This window comes from Paramormyrops kingsleyae, chromosome 8 (genome assembly GCF_048594095.1).
Source record: "Paramormyrops kingsleyae isolate MSU_618 chromosome 8, PKINGS_0.4, whole genome shotgun sequence".
In the NCBI taxonomy this organism is placed as follows: Eukaryota; Metazoa; Chordata; class Actinopteri; order Osteoglossiformes; family Mormyridae; genus Paramormyrops; species Paramormyrops kingsleyae.
The window spans coordinates 34,957,028-34,973,387 of NC_132804.1; the positions used below are offsets into that span (position 1 = coordinate 34,957,028).

At 42.7% G+C, this 16,360-nt stretch overlaps 1 protein-coding gene across 1 annotated transcript; it reads right to left on the reverse strand.

Annotated features, from left to right (window-relative positions):
* Positions 1-13,404: 13,404 nt before the first annotated feature.
* Positions 13,405-15,644, reverse strand: LOC140592326 (uncharacterized). Its single transcript, XM_072715729.1, has 4 exons — positions 15,256-15,644; positions 15,007-15,153; positions 14,287-14,388; positions 13,405-14,100 (listed from the first exon to the last, which is right to left on the reverse strand). The coding sequence occupies exons 1-4, from the start codon at positions 15,598-15,600 to the stop codon at positions 13,795-13,797; spliced, it is 900 nt and encodes a 299-aa protein (XP_072571830.1). The 5' UTR covers positions 15,601-15,644; the 3' UTR covers positions 13,405-13,794.
* Between the last annotated feature and the right edge of the window lie 716 nt (positions 15,645-16,360).

Here is a 16,360-nt window from a genome sequence, read left to right on the forward strand (position 1 = left end):
TGAGCATACTTTGCATTTGCCACCCTGATCTTCCTAAGGATGCCAGGACTCTCCTTAGGACTAAGACAAAATACACTATTCTGGAAAGAGCAGGGGGACAGTACCACTGTTTTGGTATTCTGTCATCACTTAGAAATATCCTGTCCAAGCATGTACACACATTGAGAGACCATTGTACTTTGAGGTTGCAAATAAACATAGATGGACTTCCTTTATTCAAGAGTTCTAGTTTGCAACTATGGCCCATCCTTGGTTTGCTTCTGAGTGTTTCTATGAAAGAACCAGTAGTCATAGGCTTGTTCTGTGGCCCAAAAAAACCCAGCTCAGCGAGCGAGTTCCTTGAAGACTTTGTTACTGAGTTAAAACACCTTGAAAAGGGTTTTGTTTTAGAGGGTAAGAAACTAAAGCTCAAGCTGGACACAATTATTTGTGATGCACCAGGCAGGTGTTAAAAACACAAAGAACCACAATGCCTACCATGGCTGTGACAAATGTATGCAGCCTGGAAAATACATCAACAGACGCATGACATACCCATATACAGACTATGCTGTAAGGACAGATGAATTATTTGACAACATGGTTGATGAGAGTCATCATCATGACGGGCCACATCCATTTCATAGCATCAGTGTTGGGATGGTTTCACAATTTCCACTAGATAATATGCATTTGGTTTGTTTAGGAGTTGTTAGGAGACACATTTGGCTCAGGGCTCCTCTTAATTTCCGAGTACCTGCAAACATAGTAGAAAGAATGTCTGCAAAATTATTAGAAATGCGCTCTTACATTCCTGTGGAGTTTGCCCGAAAGCCCAGATCACTGAGGGAACTGGATCGTTGGAAGGCCACTGAATTTTGTCAATTTCTGCTTTACACAGGACCTGTAATGCTAGGTAACTTTCTGGACAGAAATATTTACAGCAATTTCATGCTACTCTTTTCTGGTGTTGCTCTTTTAGTGAGTCCCAGACTATGCTTCCACACAGAGTATGCTCACACACTACTTACATCTTTTGTTAATCATTTTGGCAAAATATATGGCAGAGATCAAATTGTTTATAATGTCCATGCTTTGGTCCATCTGGCAGCTGATGTACAACGGCATGGCTGTCTTGATTCATTTTCAGCATTTCCTTATGAAAGTTACCTGCACAAGCTAAAAAGGTTAGTCAGAAAACCAGACTTTCCCCTTGCCCAAATTCTCCGCCGGTTGTCAGAAATGAAAAGTAATGCTCATTTTAATGGTGCGTGTTTTAAAAAGCAACACTTCATTGGGCCCATTGTAGATGGACCGTCCGTGAAAGCACAGTACGGTGAGATGGCTTGTGACAAGTGGACCATCAAGGTTTCAACTGGGGATAATATTTTTGTCATTGGAAATGACATTTGTCTCATTCATAACATTGTAGAATGCAGTGATGGTGTGTATGTACTATACAAAGAATTTTCGGAGAAATCTTTGTTCTTCAATTACCCATTCAACTCTGATTTTCTGAATATTCATATTATTTCACATACCTCAGATATACTGAAGTGTGCTAAAGTTTCAGTGCTGGTTCAAAAATGTGTGGTTTTGCCTCATAGGGATGTTTTTGTGGCCACACCCATATTTCATACATTTTAGGGATTTAGAAAATTGCAGTATAGGGAGGTATTCAATTTTCCAACTACTGTAGTAGGGGTTTAAAATTTAACCTGTTATTAGTTGTTACAGTTTATCAGGTTTTTCCTTTTTGTATCTAAATGACAAAAGATGATGCCATTTTACCTTATCATATTGTTGTTTCAGAGGGAGAAAGATGGTGTCGAGATTTGTTCTAGTTCTTGTGTTCATATGTTATCAGTTACTACACAGCAAAACTGACAGTGTTAATTTTTCAGTGTTAGTTGAAATCAACAAAGTTAAGTGTTATTTAAACACGTAATCTAGCAAGAGTAACACTTCAAAAATCCGTTCTTGAAAGTGTCGGTGCATATATCGGTCGTTTATTAATTTTTACACAGTCAGTGTTAAATTTACCACACCTCCTTTTCCGGTGAAGAATCCATCTCTGGAAAGAAACTGTATTGCTTATTTCGGCGGCCATTTAACGAGTACAGACACTGGCAGCAGGTAAGTTATGTAACTCCTTTACGTGTTCTAGAATGATTTTGAGCGAATTTTACTTTTCGGCTGTAGTTATTGCATAAACGTTACGATGTGTTATAGAAATTTTGATGCCTCCATGGCACTAATTTTATATATTGTAAGCATTCATGCGCTGCTAGCACATGACTAACGGGCGGGAAAACTACGCCCTGGAGAACTTTTACGAAATTACGAAGGCTGTCAATTAACAAAAAATAAATTACTAATAAATTTCACATTTTGCAATGAATTAATTGCGATTCATTTTTAATATTGTGTATCGCGTATTAAATTAATCTGGTCGCGCCTGAAAAAAACCAAACGGATCGGTTTTTCCTATGGCGCATCAAGTTGAAATCAGTTGAATTTTTAGAAGAGCACCGGGCTCATCAATGTTGGCGAGTTAGCAACAACTAGTGCTTCATTTGAACGTTTTGCTGATGTGCCTGCCGCATTTCACTAGACAGCACACTGAACATAAGAATAATAAATTTACAAACGAAAGGAGCCATTTGGCCCATAAAGCTCGTTTGGGGAGAACTTAACTAATGGCTCGAGAGTTGTTAAAGTCTTATCTAGCTCTGATTTAAAGGAGCCCAGGGTTTTTAGCTTGCGCTACACTAGCAGGAAGACTATTCCATTCTCTAACAAAGTACAATATAGCGAAGTGCCTGGCTCTGAAGTAGACTATATATTTACTAGTGTGCGTTATATATTCCACACCACTATGAAGGTGGTGAAATGCTGGTTCCAGTAGACTACAAAGGAGTGAGCAAATGGGTCAGGGTACCAAAGACAGAAGATGTCTACAGTTACCCTGAATTTTCAGACGCAGGTAATTTTAGTGCAGTGATACAGTTTCAATCAAATATACATTTTTGAGTTACTTACTTTACAGTAAAAAAATTTTGATCCACAAGGCACAATTTACAAGATACCCAGCAGATAATCTATATAGTATAAATAATGACAATAATCTTAAACAATATGATCAATCATGTAATTCTTAATAAGGGTGGTTTAATATTCAATGGATATGTTTATTTGATGCTATTATAAGTCAAATTCATGACTTGTTACTGAGGAATACAGTCCTGTGATGTTGCTACTAGATCTAATAGATCTAGATCGAATTAGTTTTTCCATGTGTTTGACTGTCATGTTTATTCATGCATTCAAGGTTTCACTCTTCATGTTATCTTATAACCCTAAATGAAGTAATCTTTTCTGTCTTAGTGTCACGCCTGAGGGGGCGGAGCCCGACAGGTGAACCCATTTCCGGAAGTCATCCACCCACAGACTTAAGGAGGAAGCAGACGAACCGACAGTGCGAAGTATTGCGTTCATGTTATATGACCTACCGAGCATTTCTCCTGTCTTCCGTCTCCCCGAGCTCCCGTTCCTTACCTGTCCTCCTCTTGTTGGATCCTTACCTCTCATCCTTCCCTCCACAGTACCGATCCCGTACCTGACCCGCCAAGCCCGGCTCTTCGTGATTCCCCTACCTGAGTGTGTGTGTGTCCTGTCACGCCTCGTCGGACTGACCACCCCGGAAACGACCTCTTCGCCTGGCTTTGGACCACGAGTATTGCGCGCCCCTAGTCGATCGCTCCGACTCCGATCCCCGTTCCGGGGCTTTGCCCCTGATTCCGCACCCGGTCCGATTCCCCGGACTCGGAACCGAGCGGACTGTCTCATCGCGGTCGCCAGACCGGGTGTTACCTCTCTTGCTCGCTGTGTAATAAACTTCTATTCCCCTGCATCCCTGGATCCGGGTCTTTGCACTCTCTCTCTTTCCACGACAGAATACTTCGCCCCACTATGGATCCAGCGGGGACCCTTGACAGCCGAGTTACAGCCATGGAAAGGATGCTGGCGGCACGAGCAAACCAGATACCACTTCCAGACTCTCCTCCTCGCCATGCCCCGTCTCTGCCGATCGCGATGCCCGAGTGGTACGACGGTGACCCAGACCAATGTAAAGGTTTCTTGATGCAATGTGGGATCTACGTGGAGGAGCATCCCGAGATGTTCACCACCCCGGGGGCTGAAGTAAGATTCACCCTATCCTTGTTGACCGGCAGAGTGCGTGAATGGGCCACCGCACTCTGGGTAGAGGATAGTCCCCTCCTACAGTCGGGGAGAGAGTTCCATCACGCTTTACGGGAGATATTCGATCATCCGGCTGTCGGTAGACGCCCCGGGTTTCGAGTATTGGACTGCCGACAGGGTAACAGGACCGCAGCGGAGTCCTCTTTGGAATTCCGAACAATCGCCGCTAACCTCAGGTGGCCAGACGATTGTCTGCAGACTATTTTCATCCGGGCTCTCAATCCGGATTTGCAGGATGAGCTGTCTGCACGGGGAGAGATCCCATCCTTTGACGAAACAGTTCGTCAAGCGGTTCGCCTAGATAATACAGTGAGGGATCGCCGACGCCGTCGACAAGCAGAACTCCCTCGACTGACGCCCGCCCCTGCGGGGGAGACGTCGAAACCCATGCAAGTGGGCCGTTCCCCCCTGACACCTGCGGAACGACGACGGAGATCCCAGGGGGGGTTGTGCCTCTATTGCGGTGGACCGGGTCATAACATCTCGAGCTGCCCCCTCCGTCCCACGCGAGAGGATAGCCTTGTGCCGGTAGGTGTCTCTTCCTTACCCCTTTCTTCGTTATCCCAGTTTACGGTACCTGTGGTAATAAGTCGGAATGGGAGAACGCGGCTTGTGAGAGCGCTACTAGACAGCGGAGCAGCCGGTAATTTCATTGACCGAGGGTTAGCTCAACAGCTGAGCGTCCCTCTTCGAAAATTAGCTTATCCCCTTACGGTCCACGGAGTAACAGGGGAGAGGATGACCGACGGGACCATCCGTCACCGGACTCACCCCTTGGTGCTTCAGGTGGGAGCCCTTCATGTTGAGGCGATAGAGGTGTTCGTCTTACCCCGTGCCAAAGATCCCCTGATCCTGGGTCTTCCCTGGTTACGGAAACACAATCCTCGCCTCGACTGGCGAACCGGTGACGTAATCGCCTGGTCTGATACTTGTCATCAGGATTGTATGGCCCTACCCTGTCGGGCTACGGTGATAGAAAGCCCAGAACCAGAGAATCTTACCTTGATACCTACGGCGTACCAAAGGTTCAAGGACGTGTTTAGTAAAGACAATGCTTTCAGACTTCCCCCTCACAGAGACTGCGATTGTGCAATAGAACTGTTGGACGGAGCGACCATGCCCCGGGGCCGGCTGTATCCTGTCTCCCTGCAGGAGGAGGAGGCCTTGGAGACGTACATACGGGAGGGTCTCAAACAGGGTATTATCCGACCTTCCAAGTCACCGGTAACGGCAGGATTTTTCTTCGTTAAGAAGAAGGACGGGGGTTTGCGACCAGTGGTGGACTACCGTATGCTAAACGCTATCTCGGTAAAAAGAAGAGAACCCCTCTCCTTAATCCCTTCTTCCTTGGAATACTTGAGGGAGGCCGTGATCTTCACCAAGTTGGATCTCCGAAGTGCTTATAACCTAGTTAGGATCAGACCTGGAGATGAATGGAAAACCTCCTTCATAACCCCCAGGGGGCAGTACGAATATCTGGTTATGCCGTACGGTTTAGCTAACAGCCCGTCAATCTTCAAGTCATTCATGAATCATGTGTTCCAGGACATGTTACACAAATTCGTATTGGTGTACATCGATGACATTCTCATTTATTCCCCTTCCAAACAGACACATGTACAGCATGTGAAACAGGTACTCCAACGACTACGCGATCATCATTTATTTGTCAAGGGAGAGAAGTGCGAATTTCATCAGACCAAAGTACGGTTCCTGGGATACGTCATTCAGCCAGGAGGGGTGGCGATGGACGTACATAAGATCTCAGCGATCCGTGAGTGGCCGCCGCCCCGGACTTTGAGAGAGTTGCAGAGATTTTTGGGTTTTTCCAATTTCTATAGACGGTTCATCAGGAATTTCAGTCAAATCGCGGCGCCCCTCACCTCTCTCACCCGAGGATCACCCACGCGCCTCATCTGGTTGCCCGAAGCTGAACGAGCTTTCTCCATGCTTAAACGTGCCTTCTGTTCAGCCCCGGTCCTTACCCAGCCTCGACCAGATCTCCCCTTCGAGGTGGAAGTCGATGCCTCCGAGGCCGGAGTGGGAGCCATTCTGATACAGCGAAATCCTGAAACAGGACGGAGACATCCCTGCGCCTATTACTCTCGCAAGTTAACCTCTGCTGAGAGAAACTACGACGTAGGGGATCGAGAACTCCTGGCCATGAAACTCGCCCTGGAGGAGTGGAGACATTGGCTGGAGGTAGCTTACCACCCGTTCCTGGTGCTCACCGATCACCGTAACTTAGAATACCTGCAGAATGCCAAGCGACTCTCCTCACGCCAAGCCCGATGGGCTCAATGGTTTGCCCGATTTGCCTTCAAGGTGAGTTACTTACCAGGGAAACGAAATGTTAAAGCCGACGCTTTGTCTCGCCAGTTCGACCCTCCAGAAAACGTCGAGCGATCATATCCTGTCCTCGACCCCTCTTGCTTCCTCTCTTCCATTACCTGGGGTTTAGAGGACACCATCAGACTGGAAAATGAAACCCGTGCACCTCTGTCTCGATGTCCTCCCGGTCTGTTGTTCGTGTCACGACCACATCGACCTGGATTACTGCGATGGATCCACTCTCAACCAGGCATGGGGCACCCTGGAATTGCCGCTACCCAGCGTCTTGTCGCGCGGCGGTATTGGTGGCCAGGGTGGCGGCAGCACGTGCAGGCATTCGTGGACAGCTGTTCCGAATGCGCCCAATGTAAAACCTCTAATTCCAGCCCAATGGGTCTCCTCCAACCAGTCCCCTCTAGACCCTGGTCCCACATAGGGATGGACTTTATTACCGACCTACCCCGTTCAGCGGGCAAAACCGTAATCCTGACGATCGTCGATCGGTTTTCTAAAATGTGCCGTTTAGTCGCCTTGCCGAAACTTCCCTCCGCCGTAGAACTGTCTGATATACTCATTCGAGACCTGTTCCGTTTCACAGGAATACCCGAGGACATCGTCTCAGATCGTGGTCCTCAGTTCGCTTCTCGGGTATTTAAAGAGTTCTGCACTAAACTCAATGTCTCCCTCAGCCTTACGTCTGCTTACCATCCACAGTCGAATGGATTGGCAGAGCGCACTAACCGAGAGGTTTCCAAAGCCCTTCGCCTGTTATGCCGACACGACTCTGCCACCTGGAGCTCCCATTTGGTCTGGGTAGAGTATTCCCTGAACTCAAGGGTGAGTTCCGTGACCAAATTAACTCCCTTCCAATGTGTGTTGGGGTATCAACCCCCTCTGTTCCCGTGGGATGCTCCGTTAGGACCGGTGCCCCGAATAGAGACCTGGTTTCAGGAGAGTAAGCAGGCTTGGGGTCGAATACAAGCCGCCCTTCATACCCAGGCGGATCGAATGAAGGTCCATGCTGACAGACACCGTCGACCCGGATTCCCCTACCATGTGGGGCAAAAGGTATGGCTCTCCACGAAGAATCTTCGGATTCCTGGATGTCGTAAACTGCATGCGCGCTACATCGGACCTTTTCGAGTGCTGAAGAGAATAGGGCCTGTGTCCGTGAGACTACAGTTACCTCGGATCTATCGAATCTGTCCTACTTTCCATATCTCGCTCCTTAACTCTTCCATTGTCGCCGCCTAGTGGTTCGGACGCATACGTCCAAATTTTCAATAACAAAAAAAAATGACATTCAATAAAAGAAACAAATGTATCAAATCAACCAAAAATGGCTTGTTACACTACAAAAAACCTTTCAGATAATATCTGTAGAAAGTTGCGCAATTTTTGTGCCATGGTTTTTTTGTAACAAGTAAAAATAAAATGACCATGGTAGCCATCTTTAAACGGGTCGAGTGTCAGGAAGTAAAATATAAGTGTTAATAAAATGAAAACTAAGCACTTCAAACTATTTCTTTCACGGCCAATAATTCATAAACCGTCACAGTATTAAGACAAAACACGCATTTTTCCATAAATATGACTGTAATGCTCTGAAATAGCTTGCTCACTCATCGCGGAAAAATGTCAGTCGGCATTCTGTACATTCGTGCAATGTTTATTATCTTCGGAGTTTTAGAAGAAAACCAATGAATAAAATGACAAAGTTACCCTCGTTTGAAAGCTTGATCTCTTATGTACATAAATCAATCACTGTAATCCTTCATTGTCAAGTATTTTTTCAGATATATGCTCTGCTTCCCTGCTAGCACATTATTTTTTACGCACTGAACCTTTGCCCATGGTTATGTTTCACCATAATAAACTTTTTACATGAACATCAAATTACAGTGTCATTTGCTTCATCCAATAGAGGTGTGTCTAAGGTTTGCAAAATGGTATGGGATGTGCTGATTGGGCATTGTTTTTCGCGCTGGGGACATGAATGCGCAACTTATTATCTGCAGGTGCAGTATTTGTGGGAGTGTCTCGATTACGCATTGCGCACGTAGTCTCCGTGAGTTTACCCAGTTATTTTCGGACAACAACTTTTTTGACTGAAGAAAAATGGCTCGGATGACTTTCACTGTTGAGAAAGCACAGAAGATGATTTTGAAGAGTGGTTCGGGGGAAGAAAGTGTCGCTTTTATCCATTGATTCGATGGAGGAGGACGCTTTTTTGCGCGGAGAGGATGCAACGCTCGACATAAGTACATTTATTTACAGTTTACTCTTTTATTCTATAGATTTTTATAATTCCGTGATTCAGTAAATTACAATTAACATTTGCTTTGGTAACACTTGTATTGTGGTACATTGGGAAAAGTTCCGCATCGCCTTTGTCAAGCTTTGAAGTGTGCAAAGTAATGCAGCGCTTTTGGCTTTCACTTGGGCAAAGTTACGCGGGACTTTGTTTGGGCAAAGTTATGCGGGGCACTTGTCGGCCTTGTTTGAGCAAAGTTATGTACAGTACTTGTCGGCTTTGTTTGGGCAACATTATGTACGGTACTTGTCGGCTTTGTTTAGGCAAAGTTATGCGGGGCACTTGTCAGCTTTGTTTGGGCACAGTTATGCGGGGCACTTGTCGGGCTTTGTTTGGGCACAGTTATGCAGGGTTAGGGTTAGAAACAAAATGTTTCTTATGACCCATAAGTGGTAATGCATTTAGAAAGAAAGACGCTATCCCAAAACACTGCTAGTTACACTGCGGCCATTTTGGATAGGTTTTGGATAGGTTTGGCACAAGTCGTGTGAATAAAATATAGATTTTCCTACAAATGTGTGGTGATTTTGTGTGACAAATTGTTACTTATGACCTATAAGTGGTAATGCATTTAGAAAGAAAGACGCTACCCCAAAAAACACTGCTAGTTACACTGTGGCCAGTTTGGATAGGTTTTGGATAAGTTTGGCACAAGTCGTGTGAATAAAATATAGATTTTCCTACAAATGTGTGGTGATGATGTGTGACAAATTGTTACTTATGACCTATAAGTGGTAATGCATTTAGAAAGAAAGTTGCTACCCCAAAAAACACTGCTAGTTACACTATTGCCATTTTGGATAAGTTTCAGATTAGTTTAGGTTAGGTTTTGGATAGGAAAGGCTCCCAGTTGCACCATTTGCTCTTTCCTCTGTAAAACCTGTTGGGCTGCATCAAATGATATGAAATTGGGCACACATGTAGAAAACAAGTTTGGGAACCAGATTTTTAAAATTGGACCTATTCCATCATGTAGTTTTTGAAATATTTACAAAAATCCAAGACACAAAGACAGGTTTTTGTATTTTTCCAGCTGTTTTTGTTATATTCGCATGTCCATAAATTATACACAGGTTATTCATTTCGTTATTGAACTTCCTACAATCAATTGTAAAGGGGTCAACTTTGATTTTAGGTATCAGGCATGTGTCTGTGACTTTTATATCTGAAGTTATAAGGTAATTATTCCAAAGAGGGAAGAAATGCCCCCCCATGCAAGGGGCCCCTGGTGCCCTCCATAGAGTTAAGCCTGCTAAATACAGTGCCCTTCACAGTCTCCCTGATTCTCACGATGAGGCGCCTCTTCCACCAATGTCCGAGGAGCCTCTGACCCGGGTACGGACCCTATTAGACTCACGCCGACGGCAAGGTAAATTGCAGTACCTCGTGGAGTGGGAGGGAGCCGATCCAGATGAGCGGAGTTGGGTCTCTGCATCCGAGGTGGGGGACCCCGCGTTGCGGACCGCGTTTCATGAAGCGCACCCTTCCAGGCCGGCCCCTCGCCCTAGGGGGCGCCCTCGCAAGCGTCGACGGCCTCCGGGAGGCGGCCGTCGGGGGGGGGCTCTGTCACGCCTGAGGGGGCGGAGCCCGACAGGTGAACCCATTTCCGGAAGTCATCCACCCACAGACTTAAGGAGGAAGCAGACGAACCGACAGTGCGAAGTATTGCGTTCATGTTATATGACCTACCGAGCATTTCTCCTGTCTTCCGTCTCCCCGAGCTCTCGTTCCTTACCTGTCCTCCTCTTGTTGGATCCTTACCTCTCATCCTTCCCTCCACAGTACCGATCCCGTACCTGACCCGCCAAGCCCGGCTCTTCGTGATTCCCCTACCTGAGTGTGTGTGTGTCCTGTCACGCCTCGTCGGACTGACCACCCCGGAAACGACCTCTTCGCCTGGCTTTGGACCACGAGTATTGCGCGCCCCTAGTCGATCGCTCCGACTCCGATCCCCGTTCCGGGGCTTTGCCCCTGATTCCGCACCCGGTCCGATTCCCCGGACTCGGAACCGAGCGGACTGTCTCATCGCGGTCGCCAGACCGAGTGTTACCTCTCTTGCTCGCTGTGTAATAAACTTCTATTCCCCTGCATCCCTGGATCCGGGTCTTTGCTCTCTCTCTCTTTCCACGACACTTAGTGCTGGCAAAATTCAATTTGCCAGCGTTTACTTCCTTGATCATAAAGGATTCTGCAGGAGTCGAAGTGGATTCGGACATATTTGATGAACTTCTGAAGTCATCAAATTTTGCAAATTGAAATTAACACAAGGTAATGTGTTCTTAGATAACAGTGTTGAGGAGTCTTCTTCAGAGGCCTCATCTTTAGCAGAGTGGTCACGATCTTGTGAATCAGAAGGGCCATCAGGTTCAGACTTGACACTAACACATAAAACCAAGAAATGTCAGAATAAAAGGATGGTTGAAGGACCCCCTGACAGCAACATTGCAAGAGATGTAAGTGTTAAAATATGGTCTGATCTCCTTAAAATGGCCTGCCAATAGCCAATATTTTACAGGGTTGGGACCATTCATGAATTGAAAGTTTGAATCTGCTTCCTGGAAGTAGAATTAGAATTGCATGAAGCTGAAGGGAAATTGAATTGGAATGACAGGAAGCAGAATTGAAATCAAATAAATTAATTGAAATTAAAGTTTCTAAAATAATTGGACTTTAAATAGCCTGAACTAAACTAAAAATTATGAATCGCGTAAAGCACAAAAGTAAAAATATTACAGTAATGTGTGTTTTCTACATTATGCATGTTAATCGAAAAAATTAAATATGAAATTTGTCGTTTCATAACTACATTTCCCCGAATTCCATGGAAGGTTTATAACCTAATGAAGGCCACCATCACATCATTTATAAACTTATTGTTCAGTCCTCAATTTTGTTTACCTAAACTTTCTCATACATAATTCGGTATTTGTATAGCACAAAATATAGTTCAAATATGCATGTCATTATATTTATTCCCAAATAATAGTAAAACAGCAATCACTGGAATTTGACAGACTTTCACTGAATTTAATTTTATTTCTTTGTTTGCATTGGAATTTATCCCGGTGCTGTTGTGCAAATTTTATATTTTCCAAAGACTATAAAAAATTCCAACTCAAATTTTGAGTGAAATATTGACTTCTTCACTGGGTACAGTAGGATTATCAGCCTGAATATGAATAACATGAACAACCCTCTTGTTTCAGACTGTTAAAGAAGTGCTTTATTCAAAGCCAGGTGGTGACCACATTTTCAAGGAATATGAGAGAACCAAGTGCCTTTCTGATGGCACAAGAAGAAAGATGGTTAACATTCTTGTGGCAGACATGGTAGAGAGTCATGGGTAAGTGAATGTCCATTTCAAAGGACCCTTTTAAAATGTTATTGACCAATTCCCTTTTTCCGTTTAAGTGGATTTTTATAAACATGTAAACTCATTGTCAATGTGTTATGTGAAAAGGTTACATGATGGAGTGCCTTAAGGAAAATGTTTTATTGCGTAAGTTTCATTCCTTCATGGGTAAATTTGTTGCATCATTCCTTCATGGGGAAATTGTATCTATTTTATCAAGTAAATCAAGTTGCTCAACAAATTTTTCAACCTTGTACACTGTAAAAACTGTGACTAGAGGTTACTTAAAAAAGTTATGGCAACAAAGTGACACTTAAAATAATTAAGTAGATTTTAATTTCAAAAGATTTATGTAAAATTTAGAGAAAATGTTAATTAAATTCAAATTGAAAACAAAAGTAGATATTAATAGAATTAAACTGTAAATATGTGTTGGATTTAGGGACAAAATCTCAAACTGAAGGTTGAAATTGCCCAACTTTAACAAAAAAAATTATTGATTTGAAATAAGTCTCTGAGAAAAATTACTTTGAATTTACTAACTATCTGGCAAAGGTTTAGTAAAAACCTCCTAAAATATCCATTACAAAGAAATGAAAATTTTTTGTTTTTTCAGTAAAACTCAAATTGGATTCAATAATTTTCCAAATAAACCTTAAAAATAATGACTGAATAATAGGAGAAAATCAAATGAATTTAACTTATTTTCTGAGTAAAATGAATCAATTTCACAACGAAAACATCAAAACAATAATTTGTTTTATTGTGGAAAATAAAACACGGTAATTTATAATATAACATTTTTCTGCTCGTATACACTGAATTCTTATCAACAATGTCCTGATCTCCTGAATATATTCCCCTGCTGTAAATTTGTTTTAGTGTCATAAACAGTTTATCACACAGCTCTGTGTACAGAACAACAGCAACATAAAGGAACTGCATGAATGTAAACCAGTTTTGTAAAAAAGAAATGAATCTTTAGACTAGACTGTAATATCAACATGAACCTGAAATTTGAATATCCTTTACTGTTTCCTTTATCTCTGTTACTTATTTATGATTGACTAAGAAAAACTTTTAAAAAAAATTGAATTACTCAATATAAATGTAGAACAAAGGTTTTTCACTCATGTACATGGTATATCAATAATGTAAATTTTATCCCAATTTGGATGTTTAACCCGAGAAAATCTAAGACACATGTAAGAGGAAGTAACATTTCTACAGCTATAGGACTGCACTTCTGTTAAATTTTAAAGTTGTTTTAAACTAATGTTTTATAGTAACATACACTATAAACAAAGAAAAGCTTCACTAGTGATTCCTCCAATTTGTTGCCTTTCAAACAGAATATTCCTAAGAAACTTGTAGGTAATAAAAAACAAACATTAAAATAAAGAGCACAAATACAGCCTGACACATTGCAGGTCATTTGGGTAAGATATGAATAAGTTGAAATTAACTTGAAAACTGAAAACATAGCTGCATCTAACAAAGACAAACAAAAGTTTTCCATGAGCTTACTTCCCTTTCATTCTTTCAGAGTCCTCGTTTAAGCCAATAACTTATTCTTGAGGCTGTTCACTTTTGGTGAGAGCCTAGCACAATCCAGTTCAAGGAAAAGTTTCTGGAATACTTCCAAGGTGTATTTTAGCTCTTTGGGATAGGCGAGATCGACTGCATATGTCAATCCAACCAGCATTGCGCATGCTCTTGGAAAATTACCCAGAGCAGGCATAACTCTCACACCCTCCAGCACAATGCCAATGTCATCCTCCTCAGATCCAACAGCCTTGATTTTGTAGATTTTCATCCTCTGTTCAGAAAGATCTTGTGACACACTGTCCTCATCAGCATCCTGAAACAACAAACACATGGGTTTTTCTGACTGTAATTGCACACATGAAATATTTCCTGGACACATCCTGTAGCTGAATGACAAATAAAACATGATAATATCTCAAATTATTTGAAAATTGACAAACACATACACAAACACATATGAATAACAAAAACAGAATAATGTTTCTACTTCAACACTTACACTGTACTCTTTGATCAGTTGATCAATGGACTCCCCAAGGTACACCATCAAGCACTGAATAACCAGATTTCTGGTTATGTTATTGCTAGGATTGCTTGGTGACTGAAAATGAGCAAGAATTCCAAAAATTACCATCAGATATGGTAAATGGAAGTGACCATTTATTAAGACAAAACTGTGAGAATTGGCAGTATTAAAAAAAACTGTTAAATATCAAATTATCATCACATGGAACATTATGTGGGATAAGTAGCTGATGTTAATGCACATGCCTGGGTGCTGACAGTCAACAAAACGGTATTGTCAACATTATATAGGTAAAGACAATTCCAAGTTGTATGCTTCAACAAGTTGTATGCTTCAATCTTTAAATGTGTCGTTTTAGTAAATTAATTTAATTTAGTCATTTAGTTTTTTATTTAATTTAGTTTATGATTGTCAGAAAGGGTTTTTCCTTCTTGGGAAAAAACAAAACCCCAGCAATACCTGTACTTGTGGGGTTTTTTGGTTTTTTTTTTTACTAAGAACAGACATGTATTTAAAATACAATTAAAACATGAAACCCATAATTGTGTTGTTAATTATATCAGTGACGTCCTCTTGCACTGACAAAAACATGCAAACAAGTTAGTGGAGCTATGCACCATGCAAATGACTCTTGAAATTTGACAAAATAATTCTTTAAATAAAATTACAAGCTGAAATGTCTGTGGAAAATACCTTGGCTATGATAGCCTGCAACTTCAATCCCATGGCTCCCCCCTTGGAATGGAAAAGGGCCAACAGTTTGGGAGTGTACTCATCCAGCATGGACATGAATTTGGGTTCAAGGTGTACCAGGGTGATCCTGTAGAACTCATCCTGCAGCTGAATGACAAATAAAACACGATAAAGCCTCAAATTATTTGAAGCTTGAAAGATTACATTAAAAAAACCCAAAAGCCTACCCAAAATGAATTTGGAACTCACATGAGATGCCTCAAACAAAGCTGGCCATCTGGCTTTGATGTCTTCAATGCTGGGGGACAGGTTGACAATTTCATGTCGTCTATGTGCAAATGTTTTAGCCATTTTTTCTTTTATCACTTTGTTGTTGTCTCTTTTCTTGACTTCAGTAAGCAACTGAATTCTCTCTTCTTCTTGACTGTCCTCATCTTCACCTGCTGGATATGGCGGAAGGTAATTTACCTCTGCTTTCCGAGGCTTTTTCACTTTATTTGCAGACTTCTGGTCACCTGGACTCTTGTGTTTCATGGCATTGCATGTCAACTCAGGAACACCAAACCCTCTAAGTTTTGTACGATAATTGGCCATCTTGTATTTGATGCTTTGTTGCCAACCATAATAACCTTGAGACAAGGGTATTTTGTCACAAGTGCCTCAGCAACATAACTGACCTGTGCACTTGAAGGATAGGCTGTAAATGTAAATACAGTTTCAGCCAACTTCTCAAGAATATCAGTCTTTACTTTGGAGGTGGGCAGAAGATTTCCATTCTTTTTATACTCCTCATTGGCTCTTTCCAGGTACATCTCAGTTTCATATGCAAACTGTGGAATGGGAAACTGTTTTGGCCAGGGCTCACAACGTCAGGGCTAGACATAAGCCGCGGCACCGCGGCCAATGGCCGTCGTGCCTTTCAAAATTGGCCGCACGCCTCCTCAAAATTGAAGTACCTTACGGCCAAGATTGGCCTGCCTTTAATGTTTGTCTGGCCGTATGCCCCCTTTTTACCAAAAGTAACGTTCATTACACAAAAGACTTGCGCACGACACGGTCCACTTTACCTCGTCAACAATCGATGCATCTGTACTGAACCCGAACCCAACCTTCGATACGAGAAACGAGGTCGACCCGCACATCTCGTAATTCCCAACTACTGAATGAACCGCAATGAATTCTGGACTAATACGATCATGTACATGTTCGTCGCATGATTGGCTGGTACGGTATGTGTCGTCCAGCCGACTATGGAGCCACAGCAATGACAATGGTGCATCATCGGGGGTTACGTTTTTTGATTGGAAAAGCCATCCGACGGTTTCCGAATAACAGATAGGTGTCCTCTTCGGTA

What these genes read in the sequence shown, in the direction of transcription:
- LOC140592326 (XM_072715729.1), bottom strand. Translation starts at nt 15,600, where the DNA reads ATGGCCAATTATCGTACAAAACTTAGAGGGTTTGGTGTTCCTGAGTTG. An exon ending in CTTTGTTTGAGGCATCTCAT is followed by an intron (nt 15,154 to 15,255) that starts GTGAGTTCCAAA and finishes TTTGTCATTCAG; the next exon opens with CTGCAGGATGAGTTCTACAG. An exon ending in AACTGATCAAAGAGTACAGT is followed by an intron (nt 14,101 to 14,286) that starts GTAAGTGTTGAA and finishes TTGTTGTTTCAG; the next exon opens with GATGCTGATGAGGACAGTGT.